The sequence below is a fragment of the Lissotriton vulgaris genome, chromosome 6 (genome assembly GCF_964263255.1).
Source record: "Lissotriton vulgaris chromosome 6, aLisVul1.2, whole genome shotgun sequence".
Lineage (NCBI taxonomy): Eukaryota > Metazoa > Chordata > Amphibia > Caudata > Salamandridae > Lissotriton > Lissotriton vulgaris.
The window spans coordinates 1,254,101,151-1,254,126,005 of NC_141694.1; the positions used below are offsets into that span (position 1 = coordinate 1,254,101,151).

General features: G+C 44.1%; 1 protein-coding gene across 1 annotated transcript in view; it reads left to right on the top strand.

The window, feature by feature from the left end:
- LOC147708714 (uncharacterized) overlaps positions 1–24,855 on the top strand; it is a 260,037-nt gene that overhangs the window by 222,616 nt on the left and 12,566 nt on the right. The window contains exons 16-18 of the mRNA XM_086925764.1: positions 2,360–2,431; positions 4,160–4,249; positions 4,916–4,987. Of these exons, the coding sequence (XP_086781890.1) occupies positions 2,360–2,431; positions 4,160–4,249; positions 4,916–4,987 (234 nt within the window). The remainder of the gene's footprint in view (positions 1–2,359; positions 2,432–4,159; positions 4,250–4,915; positions 4,988–24,855) is intronic.

Consider the following 24,855-nt stretch of genomic DNA (forward strand, 5'->3'; position numbering starts at 1 on the left):
CAGCAACCACAACACCAAGATAGCCCTCATGGCGGCTACCTACGACATCCAATCCCTACTCGACTGAGGAGAGACTGTGACTCTGATCCTCATAGACCTCTAGAAGGCTATGATATGGCTCCCACCACACACTCATCACATGGCTGCCCAACAGGGGCATCCAAGGAGCTGCTCTTGGATGGATGGCCTCTCCTCACCAGAAGAATGCAAAATATAATTCTACCCTTCACCTTTGAACCAAAGGAAATCATCTGTGGAGTGCCCTTAGGCTCCTCGCTCATCCCCAACCTCTTTAACACTTATATGTTACCTCTGTCCAGCATCATCAAAAGCCATGGACTGGCCTTATATCCTACGCCGATGTCACAAAACTCATCCTCTCTCTCTATGAAGACACCACCAACACCAAGAACAACTTCCACAACTGCAGTACAGACGTTGCTAACTTTATGAAGGACAACTGCCTGAAGCTCAACACAGACAAGACAGGAGTACTGATCTTCAGAAACAAAAGCTCCCCCTCGGATGCATCATGGTGGCCCTCTTCACTCAGACCCTCAATGACCACAATACGAATCAACTACAGACCATACAGAACACAGCAGTCAGACTCGCCCTAGAACTCCCTAGACAAACCCACATCTCCCCCTACCTCAGGGAAATGAACTGGCTCCCTGTACATAAAAGATGCTAGGTATCAAGCTCCTGGCCGACGCATACAAGGCCCTACACAACTGCAGACCCACCTACTTGAACCATCAACTGTACTTACATCGCCCACCATACATCTCCGCTCCACTTCCATCTCTAACTTTCACCCTGCATCTGACTTAGCAGATGCAGAGGTCGCGCCTTCTCCTACCTAGCAACAAAGACATGGAAGGAGCTACCCCCTTACCTCCGGACTTCCCTACTTCTTCCAGAGTTCTGAAAGTCCTGAAAACCTGACTATTTGGCTAATCAACTGAACCCTGCCATCGCCTGTATAACCTCATGCGTGACAAGAAGGTTTATACAAACCTACTGATTGATTGATGCTGAGAGGCCGTATGGATTGAATGCCTGTTGTTCATGGCAACACATTTGAAGGGAATCTATGTCTAGCTAATTTGAGGAACATCGAAATAAAGATTTTTGTGACCATGTATGAATTTTTGTTGTTTTTATTTGTTAGTATAGTCAGTGAAAGAGCATTCTTAGAAATAAACAATACCAAAAATACATTTTCTGTGCGTGGTATTAAATTCTCAAGATTTTCATCTTCAGCTATTGTTCCAGTGGATGGACATTTTTTGATTAATATAATTATTAAAATGTTCTCTGGAATATTGAAACTGGCTCAGCAAGTCCAAGGCAGTAGAATGATCACACTAAGTATTCTTATTTGCCTGTGTTCCAGGTTCAGTGAAGGACTAGAAGCCAGCAGGTGCAATCAGCTTTTTGGCCTTCCTATAGGGGTGCTAGTAGATGTATTCTCCACATGCTCAGTAGTAAAAGTTCCTAATTGCCTGTTGTTCTTGTCTTATCCCCTCACATACATGGTAGTCAATTAATGGGTTATGCTCTGAGCAGATGGTATTAACTAATCATAACACATTTTGCAATAGTGGATAATACCTTACAATCAGCTCTAGATGAGAACTCTTAGGACACTCTTCATCATTAGGGAACACATGCCTATGGGCAGTGAGATCAGAGTGCAATTACAAAAAATAATAAGCATGTATCAGTGTAGTACCAATAAATAGCACACACTGCATAGGCAGGCTGATGTTTAGGAAAACATCACTTGCACATGTAACAATAATCCTCACCTTTCTCTCCAAAATTATGTAACTTTCATTAAACTTATCAGTTTACGTTTGTTGTTTTGAATTAGTATATTTTACTAGAAACCACCTCTTTCCATTGGCTATGAACGTGTCCACTCCCTTACATCCTAACAAGGTGAACATGCATCCTTGCTGTTATTTCTCTTTAAACATATTTGCTTGCATTATTTGTCTGCCAGAAAAATACTTCATGCAGTCTATTTATACTCATGGAATGTCTATAGGCAAACTAGCCAAATACACTGCTCTGACACTGGAGATCTTTAAAACCTTTAAACCCTTAAGGGTGCCATGGCTAAAGATACTCTTACAGCTTAATAATATTGTCATCTCCTACTTCACATGATTTACTAGAAACTAGGTTGCTGGCAACAAACTCTGTGTGATCAATGTTCCTACATATACTTGGGTGCCACTGAAAAGTTTGATGAGAGTCTTTCATTGTGGTCATGGAAGGGGAGTTTGATGTGGAAAGTGAAAATGGACCTTAAAGTATGTTTTGCCTAATGCAATTTTTATCTTTACAGCAGCCACAGAAGTTCCAGGCAGACACAATAATGAGCGAGAGCCGAAGCCTCCTACCTCATTCTGGCAAAAGGGTAAGACGGGGCACGAAAGTCCACCATGTGTTTGAGCATTTCCTTCACCATGTGTTTGAGCATTTCCTGTGCCTCAGAACATTTAATCTTTTGGTTTCTATGAATGTGTAGTCGACAAAACCAGTTGTTTCTTGCCACCTGTCTCTCTGTATAACTAACTACACAATCTGCTCTATCATACATTGTCTTATCTTACTGCCTACTGAAGTTTGTTAACTTCAAATGAATGCTGTTTCATCAAGGTTAATAAAGGTTTCTAATGGATTCTTTAAATAGATGACTATTTACAAAGTACATTTCTCAAGACAGCGTAGTTTATGCAATACTACCATATACACATAGCCAAAATGAATAAGGAAGATTGTATGTGAATCACTGCTGTTTCTTTCGTTTTTGATTCTAACATTACCAGCGGAACTCGCCATTCACACTCTCAATATAAAAGACACCGCAATCTTCTAGATGAATTATAAATTCCAAGCAAACCGTTGAAACTGTTTATCTCATCACCACCAGAAAGCAAACTTTCTCCTAATGAAGTAGACCCAGACTGATGGCTTGTACAAACTTCAACTGTGCAAAAGTAAATAGGACTTTCCCTGGCTTTGTAAATGCATATTTAATGGCAGCACCCATCTTAATGTCATTCACAAGTAGAAATATGGTGTCCTTTACATATATTTCACAAACAAGTCTAAAAGAATTATGATGCCTTTTATAATACAAGATTTGGAATACAACATTTTCAGAAATATCTGCAGTTAATTCGATGCCCTCTGCCAGAGCCACCAAACTCTTTCATCACTCTTACCATGATCTACTGACTTAATTTTAATCTTTGTACTCCTTGATGATAAGACCAGGACATGGTATTGACAGACCAGAAATGTGTCACGGACTAGTTTGGTAGGAAGATCGAGAATCAAGATTGCATTATTGAAGCTTAGCACCCAAAGCTGCCATAATACATGGAACTACTCTGCCAGAGTAACTTTTAATGCATGATAAATATTCCTTGGTACCTAAGAAGCCTCCTCCAGCTCTGCTGATTTAGGCCCAGTCACTCAAGGAGCTTGTGGAATCCTGCAAGCTTCATAAGATGTTGCTGGACTACCAAGGTCTTAGAGGAATGCTAGAGACATCTTAGGGAAAGCACACACATGCACACACCATGCAATGTGTATCTATTCTGTAGTCTTTTGAAACACTTAGATTATCATATTCAGAAGACTTTAGTGACTGTTGCAGCTTCACACATTCTGAATACACATTCAGGTGCAAGAAAACACCTGACATGAGATTCACTGAGCTTCGACTCATCTAAACCTGCACAACTAAACAGGTTTATGTGGACTTCATTATTTCCCAGGGGAGTTTTCCAAAGATGTATTTTGAACAGAGGGATACTCAACCCAAACGAAAGGGCCATACTGAGTGAATAGTTGGCTAGCTTCTGTACCCACATGTATACATATATTTCAAAATATATCTATATATAAATGTATATATGTTATATACATTTATGTATGTGTCTGTGTGTGTATAACTTGATGATATACACATAATACATATATATTCAAGCATGTTTTTGTTATAAAATGGTAGGACAATATTAATAGTTTGATATCCTCAAATACAAAGTAGTGGGCTAAGAAGGAACGTGAGCCTCATTAGTGGAGGCTGGAGTTGGCCTTAATTTTGCTGAAATCTTTTTTGGATTCTTTACAGCTTCCTGTATGCCTTTCTAGACACCGCCTGGGACAGAGGAGTTTTCCATTGATTCTGCGCATCCCACATCATATTGCTGGAAGAGTATGCGTAAGTTAAAAAGTATTTTAATGGAGGAATAGGAGCCAGGTATTTGGGTGTTTCAGTTGCCCTCCATGCCTGTTCTCTAACATTGGATCCACTATAAATGTTATTTCTCACACCCTGCTCTCAATCTATAACTAACCTGACCAGCCTCTAAACAAAGCTGTTCCTAGCATTTCTCACTAACCAATAATACCTCTAAAATTTGGACCATCATCTAGTATCTCCACTTGTTGCGCTGTCATTAAGCCCACTTCACTATTCCACTATGCTTCTTTTCTGGCAAATTCTTTCCCCTTTCCTCTTCTTTCCCCTTATGGCTGGATTAGACGTCACTCTTCTATTAGCTTCCCCATTCGATTCTCTGGCACTTCCTCCCTCACCCACCCAACCTACAAATAAAGTGTAGATAAGTTCAATAGGCATAGATCTTCATACACATTGGATATTTGTTGGCTCGCCAGTTTTAACCACAACCATATTTCTACATTTACATGCACTTGCTTGTCATACAACTTATGCGATTGCATCTAGTAGATAAAATCACCTTCTTAAACGTGGGCGCTGCTAAACACTTTGATGAGGGTATTTCTTTATGGGCATGGTGTTGTGTAGATAATGGAAGTGGGCCTTAGAGAACATTTTTCCTCATGCGGTTTTTTATCACTTCAGCAGCCACGCTGGCCCACCACAGAGGCAATGATGAGGAAGAATAACAGCTTGATACTTTACTCTGGCGAAAGGGTAAGTGAGACAGTATTTCAAAGGCCACCATGTTTTTGTGTATTTTCTTTTTCCTAGTACATTTTATCCAGTTGGCTTCTAGCAATGGTGGATGGTCTAAAAAGCCAATCTCATCCCTTGCCCTTGGCCCCCATCTAAAGTAAAACTGTACAACCTCTTCTTTACAGCATCCTAATCTTATTGGCCTCTGGGTTTTGAAATGACTGTTTCTGAAGGTTTATAAATGGCAAATAAATGCTGTTTTTGCAAGGACTAATAAAGGTCACCAATCAATTCTTTACATGAATGAATATTTACGATGCACAATTTGCAAGGCAGTCTGGCTCTCATCCTTTCTTTCACTCTTCCAAATTATCCCACACTCCCTTCACATCCCTTTTCTGCACCTTCACTGAGTAAACATATTTATGTAATCACCAAGACTTTTCAAGGTAAGCTTGCAACTATTCTGCCATTGATACAGAGATTATATTTATTTTTACTTGCTAGATCTCCACAACGTGTATATCCACATTACCATTTACAAGTGCCTAAGACATCTGACTGTTGTACTGTTCACAATCCAGTACCCTCTTTTTGTATTTTGTAAATAATGACAGCACTTTTGACAAAACAGAGACACCATGTTTTCCAGTCCAATTGGGAGTGGCAATCCAATTTCAGGCACAATCTTATTTTTGGATGTTTGCAGAGCACTTTCCCCCCACCCTTTTTGGTATATGACGTCAAAGGAACCCATCTATAAGCTAGTGGGCCATATTCAATGTTACCTTTGATGTATTTTTTATTTTACATATTTACTTTGGGGTAATAAACTTGAAAATATTGATTTCAAACAGACAAATGTTTATTGACAATAGTAAGTAAAATATTGGATTATCCTATTTAGTTGCCTCCAGGGAAAGAAAAAGTAGTGCTTGATTATGTTGAATATGGAATTTTAGAAAAAACACTGGGGCATATTATCAAGGACGGCGTTACAATTATCGCCGGTTTAGCGGCAGAAAACTGCTGCTAAAACGGTAATAAAGGGCTTGATAATATGCCCTGGAGAATTCCAACAGAAGCCCAGGTTCACACCAGAACATGGACTTCTATTGGAATTCTCAAGGGCATATTATCAAGCCCATTATCGGTGCTTTAGCAGCAGTTTTCTGCCGCTAAACCGGCGATAATTTTTAACGTCCTCCTTGATAATATGCCCCAGAGTCAGTTAATAAACACATTCTTCTTGTATGAGTAAGGGATTGTCCAAGCTGTTCTCTCAAATGGTCAGCTAACAATGACATTTATTAGATTTAGAATATTTAAGTTTTTCAACTCGCCTCCTAACTTTTTTCCCCTTTGCAGAACTCTACACATTTTGGCATGGTGGAAAGTATCTTGTCCAATTTGTTGCAGGGCCCAAGGTCTTGGTGCAATCTGAGAAAGCATTTTCAATGGAGCATGTGACTAAAACATAACTACATAATGGTGATTGCATTGTGTGCTATTCATGTTCACTTATCTTGGGACACATTTTTCAAACAACTTTTTTTTCCAGTAACCTTGCAGTACTTTCTACCTGAAACATAATATTTGGCTTGATTGTTCAACAACATAGTTATTTTCATATCACCTGCAGCAGTGCCCCAAACGATAGATATTTGTGTTGGATACAATAAGCTTCTAAGATTTCTGTTTTGCCTTGAACTTTATGTTGGCCGTTTAAAACGTTCCTGTCCCTAGTGACACCACACATAAGTGGACAAATGGAATGCCTTGTTTGTCCTGGTAATATCCATACCCTCTGGGATACTCTGACCACATGGCAAATCCTGGAAACTCATAGTCCTACCTTTATCATCTACAGAATAGACATCTTAACAAACATAAGGTAGAAATACTTAAGAACATACTAAAGAACACGTTTAGCCAATCCCTCTCAGCCACATACTGGTTTCATTTTCTATGGCAGATCATTCAGACCATGGCACTTCTCAATTTGTCAAGAATACCCAGCATTCTCCAAGGACTCTCGTTATGCCAGAGATTTACACTATCACAGATGCCCAAAACATGCCAGGATTTATTGTCACAGGGCTGTAATGTTACTAGGAGGTAGACCACAAGTTGCCAAGAAATATTACCATTATTGGAGGGCAGTATTTTACCATGGGTGGCAATGTGAATTCTCTAATGGATGTAACAGGTTTGCCAAGAATCATCAACACAAGTGCCTTCGACAGATTGATTCCCCCCCCCCCCCATGCTATAAATGCCAGCTCTAGAAACACTTTTTTAACCATTTGCTGTTCAGGCAGCATGTTTCTTTCATCTACCAGTGTTAAAAAATGCAAATGTAAATAAGCTGGATTAATTTGCAAAAAATAAAAACTCACATTAATACAGAAGCATGCACACTCACACACAAGCACACATTAAAGTACAATGACATCCAGAAGGAAAAAAAGTAGAAAACATATAACTCCTGTTTTTTAAAACTAAAATTCCTACTAATTCTCCAGTTGTGGGCATCTTTCTCCAACAACATAGCATCGCCCTACTGACATAGAAAGTACATTTGTCTTTTAAAGTTTCTTAAACTGTTCAGCACCGCATTTGAATTGCTCAAATCTACTCTGCAGAGTAGGGTCTTGTAAAAGGCTGACAAAAATTGGTCCAATAAACTATAAAGAAATACGCAAAACCCTTCCTTCCAGCATTCTTGCATCTCTATGAATGATACGAGGCATGTACCAAAATACTTGAATCTACCTCTGTGGATTGCTGGATCTCATTGGTCAAAAGAAAGATTCGACCAGGAGTAATACCAGATCACTTTCTCCATAGACGTATTGGTCTATTTGAACTGACTTTAATGGCTTCTCAATCTAATACATACTGAAAGCTCCATTAAATATTCATAAGGATAACAGTAATTGTATGGGGGGTTCAGATACATGCCAGTGTGTAGGGGAGAGATGAAACCTCTGAATGCTGCAGAACTGCAGGAATGGCTGCAAAGTGATAACACTGTGCCCGCTGCATGTTTTGCCACTTGTAGCTTCAGTGAGAACTCCGTTGAAGGGACTTCTATTAAGTGCAAAGGTCAACATAGGTGTGTCATCTCTAGGTGGAATGGGATTCTCTTCTAATGTTAAGTTCTATTCAAAGCAAGTGAATCTTTAAAGATTGCTGATGCCAATAGCATTCCGGGTAAACGCTATTTCGTCTGTTATTCCACACACTGTCTTAAAGACTACTTTAGTGATTATGTAGCCACTTCTTACTTGAGCTGAGTGATTTGGGAAGTGTGGTCTAGTGATAGGAGAGGGATCATTTGTGGAGGGCAGAGATGGCGGTTACTGAAGGTGGGCCTTGTACTGGGTTGTGCCTGGCTCTCTTTTTTGTGTATATAGGGCTATCAGTCGGGCCATTCCTAGACAGAATTACACAGGGGAACAGAACTGCGATGTTCAGTGTCACCCTGTACAATGCCGAGGGAGACTGGTTAAGTAAGAGGGGATGTCAGTGGGTGGGGGGGGGGTTGTTGGATAATTTATACATTTGTGTGTTTCCTTTAACCTTCATGGATGTATTTCTGTTACATTTTATTTGTGTGAGACACCTCCAAAGCTGAAATCTGAATGAAACTCATCCAATTTAGATTATGCAATTCAGGATGCCGTGCCCCGCAATGGTGAAATATTTTTAAGCTAAACATTCACAAAGTAAACTGCTTCCACAACAATTTAGAGATACACAGAAATAATGAGATGCTTTGATGAGCGAAAAGTCCTGTAGCAGGATAGCCATTCACATCTTTGCTATGCATATGCAGAAGGGTGGCAATATGCTTGCTCTTCATAAATTAAAAAACAAGCATGAATTGACAATTTTAATTCAAAATAAATATATATAAGATTTTCTTGTGGAAAAACATATCCTCTAAGCCGGGCAACGAGGCCTAGTATGACCAGTCTACAGAGCTTCTTTTTTGGGCAGCACATCTGTATTCTTTCTAATTACTGGTGATATCGCATCAGTTGTGAGTAAACAAACTCTGATTAACTATGAAATGCAACTGATTCATCATAAACAAAAGCAATATATTAAAGAAAAATCTCTAAATTACTTCAATATGATTAGATGTACATTTATTCAGATGATTTATCATAACTGACTGGCTATATGAGTAATTTCAACGTTCCTTGTTACTCTACAAATACAATGTGAGCCAATCATAATCTTCCAACACAAGCGCCATAAATGTCCATTTTAGCATTTCATTAAATAAGTCAGGATGTGTTTTTACAGAATTTCAAAATGGATTACTATGCTATTTTCATTCCTCAACCACTGGATACAGGCATTTTTCCAATTAACTAGATGAAGAATTCATTATCTTCCTTCTATAACAAATTATGGCAACACTAATGGCTAACTGGGTGTCACTAACTTTGAAGTTCCTAACACTGACCATCAAAATATTGGCATCAAATGGTGTACACTAAGGAGCACATTTAGGAATGACAGCAAAGCTCACCAACTTATATCTTCAATTCCTATGATGGACATGCTTACATTTGTTTATGTCCCCATTTGTCAGGATGGACGAAAGAGAGAAGAGAAAAAGAATTGTGATCTGATATAACCCTAGGGTACAAGGAGATACCAAGGGGCTTATTAAGAGTCTGGCAGTCCACAGACCGCAGAGGAACTGCTGCGATCCCACCAAACATATTACAAGTTTCCTCTCTGCTACATTTTTCATGGTGGTTCCTCCTCCATGAAAACTGTGGTGGAAAGGAAACAAAGGGGGACCGATAAGGCCCCCTTGTATCTCAGGGCCATGGGGTGCATGCAGGGGGCACTATATGTGCCCCCCTGTGTGCATGCAGCCCAGATCCTGCACGGCATGGTCATTACATGCCATACCATGCAGGAACTGTTTTTGGCGTTCCAATTGTGGTGCCCATTTTCTGAGGCACTGCCTTGAGAACGTCAAATAATAGCCCGCCAAACACAAGAAATACTCGTTATCTGGCAGGCGACCTGACCATGGGTTTGGCGCTGCGGCAGCAGGGCAGAACCAGCGACGCACTGCCAAACTCGTAATCAGGCCCTAAGATGGGGCATAAGAGCTTGGTAGGAAGGAACATGTCTATCCAAAAAAAAGATTTACGAGAGGCGAAAAAATATGTAAACCAATGTTTTGTCATCAGAGAATATTATCAGACATCCACCAAAGCATAAGATTCCATTACTTGCAACAAAGCAACCCTAGCCATTTCCTTTGAGCTATAGGAGGTTCTTGAAGAAGAGTTTAGCCCTCAACTACTAAAAGAGGATTCTATCCATGGGTTAAGGACGATGCTGAAGTCCCCGCAAATAATCAATGGTTCTGACCATTGATGTAGCTCAGAAATCAGACTATTAACGCCCACAGGATCATCAGTGTGGGCCCCATAGAGCACACATGGCATAATGCTTAGTTGGCCCCTCTTGACTGTTGCTATGAGCCATCGTCTACCCACATCTGTACAGTGGTTGGTGAGTTTTCCAGCTCTTATACCGAGCCAATAGGGTAATCCCTCTCTGAAAGAAGTGAAACCTGCTGAGGATAGGACTTGATATGAGAAATCATCCAGAAGAGAGGCCGATTTATTCAAGAGCTGAGTTTCCTGTAGGCCACCTAAATGTAGATGAAGATAGTGTAGCACCTCTTTAATTAATTTTTGATTATAAGGTGCCTACATTCCATTGATATTCCACAAAAGAATATGAAGACGCTGGTCACTGGACCACACCCCTGGCTAAATCTTGACATTCTTGATCAAACAACCAGCACACAGTGAAAGAGAACAACAACACAGAATCATTCTTGGTCCCAACTTTATCGTCCACAACCATGAGGCCTCAATTTTTGTCCAGCAACCTGCCTTAACATGCTACAATACAAAATCATTATAAAGACAAAGTGACCCCAAACCCTGGCGAAACCACCCACTCCACCCCCAGCCTTCCCCCAACGTGTTCCTTTCATGAAAGGCCCAGAAAAAGGGCTTACCACTTCCTGGCCAAAATAATATCACTAGGACGGGCAGTAGACATGAGTACATTAACTTCCTGCCCCCCCGTAGCACCCCAGACCAAGGATTAATTTGGGGAAAAGCACTAAAGGGGCAGGGCAGATACCACTCAAGACACCCTCCAAAATGACCCACATGTTTTTTTCCCCAGACCCATAATTAATAAGTGAAAAACCCTCATGAAACATTCATGAAATCAAAACTAGGTGCCTGCTGGCCCTTGCAGATCTAACGCTTCCATTCGCAAAGAGAAATAAAAAAAGAAAAGAGGGAAGGAGTACCCAAGAGACTGAGTAAACAACTCTGTAGAAACCTATGAGGAAAAAGACAACAAAAAAAGGAAGATCCATTAACCTCCTTATCCCCCCCCACGAACTTGGTTAAGCGCTCCTCACTCTCAGGCTGTTCAAAACATTCATACATTTTTTATACTCGTATTGGATGCATAGGATTGCTGGCTCCTGTAATAAAACCAAAGCTCCAAGCTTTTGAAGTGCCAGGACTACATCTCATGAGAGAAATCTGATTGAACAAAAAAGTCCAGGCCAGCCGCTCTCACTGGTGATCTTGGACTAGCAGCCCTGTTTATCTCCTAATGGAGGAGGAAGTAACCCATATATATCAGGTTGGCCTCACGGGAGGCCGAAATGGATAGCGATGGGTTCTCTGAATTATGCTGTCCATGTCCCAGCCCCGCAGTGTAGTAAAGGCTTAACTAAACAACCAAACTATATAGCATCCAGGATTATTCCTCTGACCCCTCTGGAATCCCCAATACCCTGAGGTTATTCCAGCGAGACCTATTCTCCATATCTTTGACTCTTGATGAGAGTATGGTCTTCTGAACTTCCTGTCATGAGATCTGGGTCTTGACTGCTCCCACAGCAGTTTGAAGGCTTTCCTGAACCTTCTCAACTTGTACAAGTTGTGGGTTCAGGGTGTCCATATTTGCAGAGAGCTTCCTTAAATCCTAGGGTTATATCAGATCACAATTCTTTATCGAAGAAATGGGCTGAGTGTTATCTTTCTGGGTCCTGGACAGCGCTAATGCATCTGCTATTGCTGGGATTAAGAACTCTCAAGGGGCTATTGTGAGCAATTCTGCCCTCATGCAAGAGGAGTTCCACAGCTTTTATCAGATGTTTTATGACAAAGAATTGGTCCCTTCCACGGACCAGATCTTTCAGTTTCTTCGGGTCCACCATCATTGGAAACTGTCTTCTACACAATAGCATAAGATAGAAGGTCAAAAATCGCCATCCGAAGTGTAAGACGCTGTTGGCTAGCTGGCACGAGGCAAGGCCTGTGGCACCGATCAACTTCCATTGGAATTCTTTGTTAGTTTGTCACATCTTGTAGTGCCGGTTCTCCATGATCTATTCAACTCTTTTGAATTACTTAGGGAGGTTCTTGGGTCATGGACTGAGGCCAACATTGTCATCTTTCCTAAGAAAGGGAAAGATCCCTTTCTTAGTGATTCATATCAGCCTATTTCTTTGATTAATTCTGATTCCAAGACTTATACTTAGATTTTAGCAAAAAGACTTGCTACAGTTATTTATGAGAATCAACATGGTTTTGTTCCAGGGCAGGATAACACCGCTCATGTCAATATTGTTATCACTGCTCTTGAGGCAGGCTGTGCTCAGGGATATCCGGGCGGAGCAATAATGTTAGACGCTGAAAAGACCTTCGACTGGGGCTCAAGGCCTTTTCTTAGGGCAGTATGGCTGTGCAAGGGTTTGGGCCGTGTTTTATTGCTTTGGTTCAAAAGCTTTACCAGAATCTTAAGGCAAGGGTTTTGTGTTCAGGGTCTTCTACCTACCTAATTTAGATAAATCGTGGCATCCGTAAAGGGATGTGCACTTTCACCTTGCTCTTTGCCCATTAAATTGAACCTTAAATTCAAGTCCTCAAGACCTTGAGGAATATTGCTTTGCTGCGGATACATCAACTTGAGCTCAAAGTGCTTGTGTATACAGACGACATTATCATCATGACCTCTGCCACAGAGGATTCTCTGGCAGCTATTGAAAAATTGGCTAATGAGTGTGGGGCATTCTCTGGGTACAAACTAAACTTTGATAAGACCCTAGTCCTCACCAGCATTGTCCATTCTTGGGATAATAGGTGATGAGTCAAATGGGCACCTACCTGGGAATCGAAGTCTCTGTAAAAATGGAGGATGTAAGGGAATCAAATGATGGCGTACTATATAGTAGAACGCAGGCAATATTGATTAAGTGGCATTATTTTCACATAGGTCTAATCATTCCATGCAACTTAATCAAGACGATTATTCTCCCTTTCTAACTATACCTCTTGCGGGCATACCTTTGCATTTAGCTAAAGGTTTTTTTCCACAGACTGAGGCTATGTGGCAAAAAATCATCTGGGGGGTATAAAAAGCCTAAGGTTAACATACATATGTGACAGTTAACCGTGTGCGGAGAACTCCGCTCCGCCGGCAGAGTGTGTGGAAATTTGCCTACTCCGCGTTCCGATGAGAACACGAAGTAGGGAAATCTCCACACACTCTGCGGCGGAGCAGAGTTGGCTAGCCCCCGCCACACACCGCCCTATTAACAATTGGTAAAAACGTTTTAAAAAAGAGTTAAAAGTAAATAAAAACTGCTACCTCAGCTGCTCCGTCCCCAGGCTGCCCTCTTCCTCTTCATTACGTTCTTGGTGAAAACTGCACATGCCCAGGCACCTGCGGATGCGCTGTTTTTACCAAGAACGTGATGAAGAGGAAGAGGGCAGTCCGGGGACGGCGCAGCTAAGGTAAGGCGTTTTTATTTACTTTTAACTCTTTTTAAAAAAGTTTTTACCAATTGTTAATAGGGCAGGTGGGAGGTGGGAGGCGGGTGACGTAGCGGAGCTACGCAGACTTTCATGGAGCTTGGTCTCAACTCCGTGGCGCTCTGCATAGCCACACTCCACCCACTACATCTAGGGTTAGTTGCAGTGACCATGACTGGATTTACGTATCTACTTTCTAGCAACGTTTATGTCCAGACTAGTAAAAGTATTGGGATGCGAACCATGGGGGGTTAGGTGTTTTGTTTCCAGAATTCCTCTCTTGGGAGCCGAGATCAGCTCACACTTTGGCATTATCAATACTGTCTATTTCGAGAATACTCTTTTTAAGGCTCTGGGGGATCTTTGACTCTCTTTTGGCCTATCCAAAAACAGAGATATTGGGGATTACATTATTTAATGGATATTCTTATATAGATAATAATCTCCGACATCACGGCTACCACAGATTTCTTCCATCACTGCCAGCAAAGCAGATTCGGTGCTGTGGCGAGATCTGAAACCGTTTTGCGAGGGATCTAAGATTTCATTTAGCTCGATAAACTCTGTAATCACAGTATTTACATGAGATTCTACCGCCTTTGCCAGGAATGGTAGCTGGGATATAGGACTTGTAATTACCCAGCTCAGATGGATCTAGTGACGGTTTCTTCAGGCGAGGTATAACTTTAGTGCGCTTTGACGCAGATGGTATGGACGCTGTGGTTAAAGATAGATTAACCAAGTCCCTACTCACTGGTGTGATGAGGGTATGAAACTGACGAAAGTGAATGGGTTTCAAAGGGTCGGCAGGGGAGCCTGATTTAATTTTCAGACAGAGGAACTCAGATTCAGTGAGAGACAGCAGGGGGAAAGACGAAAGTGCTCCGATCACAGTGGATCCAATACCCCCATGCCTTTCCATAAGGTCAGTGATGCCAGTGACCGGTGGAAAACTCTTATATATCTTTTCCATCTTATTCAAAAAGTAACTGGCCAGGTCGTCACACTGGTGATTTGAGATGACAGGTGAGTCAACCTTCAACCCAGAACTCTTCATAACCTTGAGCAGGGTGAAGATTGTTTTAGAGGGTTTATTGCTTGTCGAGATGTTACCGGCCATAAACTCTGCTCTGGCTCTCCGGGCCAGTTTATGATAGAGCTTCATAGATGCTCGGTTTTATTTTTTGCTTCAACATCATAAGCGTGCCTCCCAGTGCACTCAAGTTCTTTGCAGTCTTTTTTAGCTTTAATCAGCGATTCATTAAACCAGGGATTAGACTGCCCTCTTTTTTTAACACTCAATTTGGCAGGGATACAACTGTCCACAACTTGAGTCAGCCAATCCCGAAAAAGCGTATTTGCATCATCAATATCAGGTGGAAGCTGAGGCTTGTGGCTTAACAGTAAATCAAGAAATGATTTATGTATAACTTGTGCCAAGGATGTTTTAAAACTGGTAAAGAGCAGTTCAATGTAGGTTTTCCTTGCCACTGCAGGGAAAAAGTTATGAGAAAATGATCTGTCCAGACCACAGGGATTGGCAACAGAACCTTTAAGGAACTTAAGTTCGAAAATATAGGGTCCAACAGGTGGCCTTTTACATGTGTGCTATTAGAGACACATTGAGCCAATTGACAGGCCTCTAAATCTGCCAGGAAACTGTCGATCTCCGATTTGCCATTGTTTTCAAGATGTAAATTGAGGTCATCTAAAATAGTAAAATTTGCCGCTTTGCTGGCAAAGAAGATAACTTTATTCAGCAGTTCTTCCCTAAACACTTTAGATGGCCCTGGAGGTTGATAAATAAGAAGACCAGTAACAGTGAGATTTGATTTAATGTTATTTTGAAAAGGGCGCTTTTGCAGTCATGGATGTCCTCCTTTAATAAACTGCAGTGGTAAAACTCCTTGTGAATTACTGCAATGCACCCCCCCATTACCTGATCTGTTAACTTGGTTCATGATAACGCCTTGAGGAAGAGCCAACCAAGATTAAGAATAATACATCTGGAGACTCATCTATTAGTAAGTCGAAGACCTCAGCATGGTACCTAGCCAGCGACCGGCAATTAAGGCTTAGAAACTTAAACTCAACTAAATACAGAGGGAGTGAGCCTAACATATCTATTTGGAGTTGAAAGGGGCATTGCTTGCACTTAAAGGAACCAGGTGGGGGAATCCAGGCAGAAGTAGAGCATTTAGTGTCGAAAGACAAAAGCACAGTGTGTGAATACTTGCGCGGGGCAACTGTAGATTGAGCAGAAGGTCTGGCATCTGGCGGCGGTGTGGACGGACGCAGATGGGCTTGCCTTCCCCCTGCGTGTGTCCGCTGCGCATTCGTCTTACCACGTCCGTATGTAGTGTCAGGGGTTGAAAACTAGCCCGCTGAACTACACTAACCCCAAAATGGTGGTCCCGCTCCAAACAATCACAGAGAGTACTGCGGACTCCCCCCCCAGCAACAGCCTCTAATATAACACGAGCAGGTTAAAATACTATTAAAATACGAGCAGATTGCAAAAGAGCAAAGACGCTGTGTTCCGCTCCTGGCTCAAGCCTCATGAGTCTATGGCATCAGTGTGGGTTTCATGGGCTGAGAAGTTTGGTACTAAACTTCTCAGTCTTCATTAAAGCCATCATGGAGCTGTGGAGTCCGGGGTGCCAAACTCCCAGCCCATGGTCTAAAATGGCTTCACTGCACTTACAAACACCTGTAAATGGCACAGGTACGGTAGGGGCCGAGGGCTCATGCAACTGTGCCCTCACTTGTGGTATAGTGCACCCTGCCTAAGGGCTGTAAGGCCTACTAGAGGCAGGGTTTTGGTGGGTGTGGCACACATCGATTTGTGTCATGTCGACCTGTAGTTTTAGGCTCTGCCCCTGGCACACAGACTGCAGTGGCAGGGTGTATGGATCGGCGGAGGAGTTCCTGAGGGTGGCAAAATATATGATTAAGCCCTGTGAGACTATCTCAGGTTCCAAGGCCCTTGGAGCCCCAGGCACCTTTTAATTTGGGACTTATATGTAGGCCAGCGGAGTGCCAATGTGGGAGCAAGGGTTTAGTTTTGGGGAAAGAACATAGGCACTGGGTACCTGATTAGTAGGTACCCAGGGCACACTTAGTCAAGAAGCATCAAACATCAGGCAAAAAGTGGGGGGCAACCATGCAAAAAGGGACACTTTCCTACACCTATCATACGGGAGTGGGAGGAAGACATGAATTAGTGTATGGGAGCAGAAAAACTGGTGTACCAGGCAAGAGGGTGCCCATGCAAATTCGAGAAGATTAGCAACCCTGGAGAAAAGTGAGGAAAGAGAGACAGTGAGGAAAAGTGGGAGATTCTTAGCTGACGGAGGGTGGAACAGGCTTGATCCAGAAGTTCAACTGGTGGGTTTTCATGTTGATGCAAACAATGAAAGGAAAAAGACTGCATTGGCATTATGTTTCGGCCCAGGCCTCAGGAAGACCTATGTAATAATTGATGCATGTTCCGCTCCAAGTCCTTGACAGTTGGGGGATATGTTATGCTGTTCGTTTGCCTCTGTGAAAATTTGCCCCGGGAGGGGGTAGAAAGTCCACTAGGCGCCAGGGATGTTTTTTTCTTCAAAGTTCAGGTTGGGGCTGCCCAGAATAGGCATGTCAATGCCCCCACCCCCCAAAAAAAAGCCACAGTCATTCTACGCCCCCCCCAGAGGAAGATGGGGCAGTAGCCCCTTATCTGCCTCCTGGGGGGGACAGAAAGCCCACTAGGCACCAGGAATTTTTTTTATTACATAGGGGTGGGGGCTGCACAGAATGGGCATGCCAATACCCCTACCCCAAAATCAATTGGAACAGTCTTTCTGCCCCCTGGGAGGCAGGTGGGGGCAATAGCCCGTATCTGCCTCCATGGGCGGGGCTGAAAACCCACCAGGCCATGCAATATTTTTTTAATGGTCAGGGGTGGGGGCTGTCCAGAATGGGCATGTCAATGCCCCCCCCCCCCAAAAAAAGCCACAGTCATTCTACGCCCCCCCAGAGGAAGATGGGGCAGTAGCCCCTTATCTGCCTCCTGGGGGGGACAGAAAGCCCAGTAGGCACCAGGGATTTTTTTTATTACATAGGGGTGGGGGCTGCACAGAATGGGTATGCCAATACCCCTACCCCAAAACTAATTGGAACAGTCTTTCTGCCCCTGGGAGGCAGGTGGGGGCAATAGCCCCGTATCTGCCTCCATGGGCGGGCTGAAAACCCACCAGGCCATGCAATATTTTTTTAATGGTCAGGGGTGGGGGCTGTCCAGATTGGGCATGTCAATGCCTCCACCCCCTCAAAAAATGCCAAATTCGTTCTGCCCCTCCAGGAGGCAGTTGGGGTCAATAGCCCAGGCACCAGGGATTACACTGGCATTTTTGTATGTAGGAGTGGAGGCTGCCCAGAATTGGCATGCCAATGCCCCCACTAAATTTGAGGTTTGCAGGGGATTTTGGATAGGAAATCGTTGGGGGGTCCATACAAGCCATACCTCCATGAACTCCCACAGGTGTCTAGTTTTTAAAGATGTCTGGGTTTGGTAGTGTTCCCTAAGGCAAGCCCGTCTGCGCCCGTCCGCGCCTGGCACGGGCCTAGGGCCAGTCCCCCTGCTCAGGCAACTACCAAGTCCTGCGTAAGTTGTTCTAGGGAACAGCTATTACAAATAGGAGCGGGCTCTTGTTCCACTTCGGCTCGCTGCCCCCCTAACAACTTGGACGGACATGCCTTTAATTGTCCTCAGTGCCACATATCTCTCCCCCCTTGGAGCGAACGTACCTTACCTCTCTCTCCCGCCCCGGCTGCTCGCACTTTAAAACTAGCACTGATTAATTGTAGATCCCTTCCTCGTCACGCCAATGAAATTTGGTCGATTCTGACCACTTACAGTTGGGACATTCTATTCCTTACAGAATCATGGACGAAAGATACTTCTAACCCGGATATCTATCTAGCCACCCCCCCGGATTATCGCTTCTTGGGTGTTAACCGAGAGGGAAAAACGGGAGGTGGTCTTGCCATTTTGTTCAAATCCCACCTTAATATAACCATTAAAAAAATTACTAACATTGGACTGATTGAAGCTATGTATTTTTCTATTGCTGACCTAGCGGCAGTTTACCTAACTGGCATCTTAGTCTACAATCCCCCTAAAGCTTCTCCCTCCGCATTATCTCAGTTGGTAAGCATTATCACGGATTTATCCCTCAAGCACCCGCACTTTATTGTATTAGGAGATTTCAACCTCCATGTAGATGATCCCACCTGCATTCAAGCCACTCGTTTCCTCGACGCCCTTCATAGCCTGAGTCTGATGCAACTAATCCAAGGTCCAACGCACGTCGCTGGCCACACACTGGACCTTATTTTTTCCAACCTCCCAGGGACCATTATTTATCCTTCCCTCCCCCTTACTTGGTCCGATCATCTCCTACTCAGGGTGGATATTCCACTCCCTCAGGCACCTACCCCGGTGGAATTGGGAACAGACTACAGGAGAAAATGGCACAAGATCACCTGCACTGCCTTAGAGCCGTTATTTAGTTGCCCTCTGGAGTCTCAAGTGGTAAATATCGACGACTGCGTCACCAAATTCAATACGACCTTATCGGCTGCGGTTGATGAAATTGCCCCACTTCTACCAGTATCATCCGCAAGATCTCGCCCCTCTGCTCCCTGGTTCTCAGCTGCTTTACATAAAGAGAAAAGTCACTGCAAAAAATTAGAACGCTGCTGGAGACGGACATATGATGCTGAGGCTAAAACTATCTACAGAATGGCCCTTAAGAAATTCATCAAATTAAAAAAATCTGCCATGACAGAGTTCTTTGCCTCCCAAATAAAAGCCGCAGACAATTCAGCAAAGACACTGTTTAAAATTGTTAAAGATTTTGTAAAACCTCCTGCCATGACTCCTAACAACTTAGCCAACCAGTCTCTTTGCAACGGACTATCTGATTTCTTTCAAGAAATTTTTTTAAAAATTGCATCCTCCTTTCCTCCACCTGCCCCTCCCCTCCCCTTGGCCTCTACCACCCATGATACTGCTCCTTCACTAGACTCTTTTAAGGATCTTACTCCTGACCTTGCACTTAAATTATTTTTACAGTGCAAATCGGGCTCCCCGCTAGACCCAGTCCCCCCAAAAATCATGAGTGAACTGTCTACCCTATTGCTGGAGCCACTCACTACCATCTGGAATGCCTCCTTACGATTAGGCCAATTCCCCTCTGCGTGGAAGGAGGCCCTTCTTGTGCCCATCCTAAAGAAATCAGATGCTGACCCCATGCAATTCAGTAACTATCGGCCCATTTCCCTTCTTCCGAAACCCGCAAAGGTTTTGGAGAAGGCAGTCCAACTACAACTTGCAGAGTACTTAGAGACCAACTCTCTGCTACATGATTCCCAGTCCGGCTTCCGTGCTGGTTTCAGTACGGAGACCGCATTACTAGAGGTTTCGGAGACTGTACGAGAATGTGTGGATAAGGGCGAGGAGGCCATGCTGGTCCTTCTCGACCTATCCGCCGCTTTCGATACGGTGTCCCACCAAATTTTTCTAGGCCGACTGGAGCAGATTGGACTGAGCGGCACTGCCCTGGCATGGGTCTGTTCTTTTCTTTTGGAACGCTCACAGAGGGTTCTTCTCAGACCCTTTAAATCTGGATGCAAACCTCTCGAACGCGGAGTCCCACAAGGCTCAGCGCTGAGTCCTTTGTTTTTCAATGTCTACCTGGCCCCGCTAGCCAAGGTAGTGGAGGCATGCGGAGTCAGAGTGATCTCATATGCTGATGACACACAGCTGATATTCTCATTTAGAGATCACTCTGACTCCAGCCTCTCCAGCTTCCGCCATTGTCTTGGCGAAATCTGTTTGTGGATGTCCTCGAACCACCTGCGGCTTAATACCGACAAGACTGAGGTCTTGTTTTTTAATCAAAAAATGACCATTCCACCCCCACTTTGGTGGCCAACGGTACTTAACCCCCCTCCAGTCCCGGTCCATTCTGCCCGCAATCTTGGGTTCACAATTGATGATACCCTCTCCTGTAGCCCTCAAATCAACAAGGTTACTGCGACTTGCTTTGGCAAACTAAAAATGATGAGAAAGATCTTTCCATTTCTGCCAATGGAGGCTCGCAGAACCGTCACTCAGGCCTTAATTACTGCCCATCTGGATTATGCCAACAGTCTATATGCTGGGGCCCCTTTATATCAAATTGAACGCCTGCAAGTGGTTCAGAATGCTGCGGCAAGACTGATTGGCAACATCCCATACAGACACTCTATCTCTGCGTTTCGCAAAGAACTCCATTGGCTCCCAATAGCCAACCGTATCAAATTTAAAACGCTTGTTCTGGCCTATCGAGCTCTGAACGGCTCTGGCCCAGAATACTTAAGAAAGAGATTGAGACTGTCTCACTCAGTCAGAGACCTTCGTTCTAACAACCTGCGTCTCATGCTTGTGCCTAGATTCCGTCGCTCAAGAATGGGTGGCAGAGCATTTGCTGTCCTAGCTGCCAAACATTGGAACAGCTTACCGATCGACCTTAGATTCGCCCCATCTGAAGCTCTGTTCCGAAGACGCCTGAAAACTTGGCTATTCGCTTCTATTTAGATTGCTCTTCTCCTCCAGCAGATAATTTTAGCGCCGGGACACCCCCGTTGGGGGTAGCCGTGCGCTTTATAAAATCCATAAATAAATAAATAAATAAATAGATGGCCACTGAGTGTGGGGCCAAAAAAACCATGTGAGTCCCTTTGCAAAACCATGGGTTTTGTGATAGGTAATTTTGAAATCTCTACAATGCCCTTCCCTGCAGCAGGTACTTAGCCCACCCACACAAGTGAGGTACCATTTTGTATCGGAAGACTTTAAAGGATGCGGGGTGGGTGGAAGTTAGTGGCTCCACGTAGATTCCAGCACTTTTCATCACAGAAATGTGGAGAGAATTAGGTTTTTTTGGCAAAGTTTGAGGGTTGCAAGGGATTTTTGGTAATAGAATCTGGTGAGAGCCACACAAGTCAACCCATACTGGATTCTCCTGGGTGTCTAATTTTCAAAAATGTATAGGGTTGGTAGGTTTCCCTAGGTGCCAGCAGAGCTAAGGTTCACAATCCACAGTTAGGGACTTTGCCAAAAAATTGTCAGTTTTCACTGTAAAAATGTGGTGTATCCACTTTGTGTTTTGGCCATTTTCTTGTCTCCGGCACTAGGCCTACCCACACAAGTTTGGTAACATTTTTATTGAGAGACATTGGGAAAATTCGGGGTGGGTGGAATTTGTGGATCCACACAGATTCCAGAACTTTCCATCACAGAAATGTGAGTAAAATGTGTTTTCAATCAATCAATAAATCAGGGGTTCTTATAGGGTGCTACTCACCCATGAGGGTCTCAAGCCACTGGGCGGGGGGGGGAGGGGGAGACAGCTCCGGATCAGACGAAGAGGCAAGTCTTGAGCTTCTTCCTGAACGTGTGCAGGGTCGGGGAGCGTCTGATGTTCACCGGCGGGAGCTCGTTCCAGGGCTTGGCTGCGATGTAGGAGAAGGCTCTTCCTCCGGTTTTGTTTCTGTGGATGCGGGGAACATCTGCCGAAGCGAGGTTGGTAAAGCGAAGATTTCTCTTTGGTGTGTGGAAAGAGGATCTCTTGTTGAGGTATTTCGGTCCGATGTTGTTGTAGGAGTGAGTGATGAGTTTGAAAGTGACTCTCTTCTTGACGGGGAGCCAGTGGAGGGTGCGTAGGTGTTGGGACATGTGCTTGAACCGTGGAGTTCCGAGGACAAGTCTGGCTGTGGCGTTCTGGATGGTTTGGAGTCTGTGTAGAAGAGTTCTGTTGATTCCGGCATAGAGGGCGTTGCCGTAGTCAAGTCTGCTGGTTATGAGTGCGTGGGTGGCGGTCCTTTTGCAGTCAGAGGGGAACCATTTGAAGGACTTATGGAGGATGCGAAGGCAGTTGAAACTGGTGGAGGCAACAGCGTTGATCTGGCGGTTCATGGACAGGGAGGATTTGAGGATGATGCCGAGGTTCCGGGCGTGGTCAGTGGGGGTGGGTGGGATCCCAAGGACAGGCAGCCAACAGGTGTTGTCCCAGGCGGTGGAGCAGGGTCCGAGGATGAGGACCTTGGTTGTCTTTAAGTTGAGTTTCAGACAGCTTTCCTTCATCCAGGTTGCCACATTCTTCATTCCTTCCTGAAAGCAGAGTCTGGTGTCTTCGGGATTTTTCGTGAGGGACAGGATGAGCTGTGTGTTGTCGGTGTAGGATGTGATGCTGAGCCCATGCTGTCTGACAATGGGGGTGAGGGGGGCCATGTAGATGTTGAAGAGCGTAGGGCTGAGAGATGATCCCTGGGGTACCCTGCAGGTGATATCGGTGGGTTTGGAGCGGAAGGGTGGGAGTCTGATCCTCTGTGTTCAGCCGGAGAAGAAGGATTGGGTCCAGTGTAGGGCAGCTCCTTGTATCCCTGCGTCGTGAAGTCTGGCTGTGAGTGTGCGGTGTGACACGGTGTTGAAGGCCGTGGAGTGGTCTAGCAGGATTAGGGTCGCCGTGTGTCCCTGGTCCAGTAGCATGCGGATGTCATCAGTGGTGGCTAGAAGGGTGGTCTCAGTGCTGTGGTTGCTGCGGAATTCAGATTGGGAGGCATCTAGGATGGAGTTATATTCGACAAAGGCGGTCAGTTGGGTGTTCACGAGCCTCGATATGACTTTGGCAGCGAAGGGGAGGAGCGAGATGGGCCAGTAGTTTTTCAGGTCTGCAAGGGATTCTGGGTAACAGAACCTGGTGACAGCCACACAAGTCACCCCCTCCTGTGTTCCCCTGTGTGTCTAGTTTTAAAAAATGTATAGGTTTGCTAGGTTTCCCTAGGTGCCGGCAGAGCTAGGGTTCAAAATCCATAGCTAGGCACTTTGCAAAAAAAAGGGTCAGTTTTTACAGTAAAAATGTGGTATGTCCAAGTTGTGTTTTGGGCCGTTTCCTGTCGCGAGCACTAGGCCTACCCACACAAGTGAGGTACTATTTTTATTGGGAGACTTTCGGGAATGCGGGGTGGGTGGAATCTTCTGGGCCCACGTAGATTCCAGCACTTTCCATTACAGAAATGTGAGGAACATGTGTTTTATGTGACAAAGTTTGAGGTTTGCAAGGGATTCTGAGCTACAGGACCTGATGAGAGCCTCACAAGCCACCCTCTCCTGAATTCCCCTGGGTGTCTAGTTTTCAAAAATGTATAGGTTTACCACGATTCCCCAGGTTCAAAATACACAGCTAGGCACTTTGAAAAAAAAGAGTCAGTTTTCACTGTAAAAATGGGGTGTGTCCACGTTACGTTTTGGCATGTTTCCTGTCGTGGCACTAGGCCTACCCACACAAGTGAGGTATGATTTCTATCAGAAGACTTTGGGGAATGTGAGGTGGGTGGAACTTTGTGGATCCACGTAGATTCCAGAAATTTTCCTCACAGAAATGTACGGAAATTGTATTTTTTGCGACAAATTTTGAGGTTTGCAGGAGAGTAACAGAACCTGGTGATAGCCACACAACTCAACCCTCAAAAAATGTATAGGTTTGCTAGGTTTCCCTAGGTGTCGGCATGCCTAAGGTTAAAAATTCACAGCTAGGCACTTTGAGAAAAAAGGGTAATTTTCACTCTAAACATTTGATGTGTGTCCACGTTGCATTTTGCCTGTGGCGGGCACTAGGCCTACCCACATGAGTGAGGTACCATTTTTATTGGAAGGCTTTGGGGAATTCGGGGTGCATGACATTTTGTAGATCCATGCAGATTCCAGAACTTCCCATCACAGAAATGTGAGGAAATTGTGTTTTTTTTCAAAGTTTGAGGTTTGGAAGGGGTACTGGGTAACCGAACCTGGTGAGATCTGCACAAGTCTCCCCTTCCTGGATTCCACTGGGTGCCTACTTTTTAAAACTGTACAGGTATGCTAGATTTCCCCAGGTTCCAGCAGAGCTAGGGTTCAAAATCCAC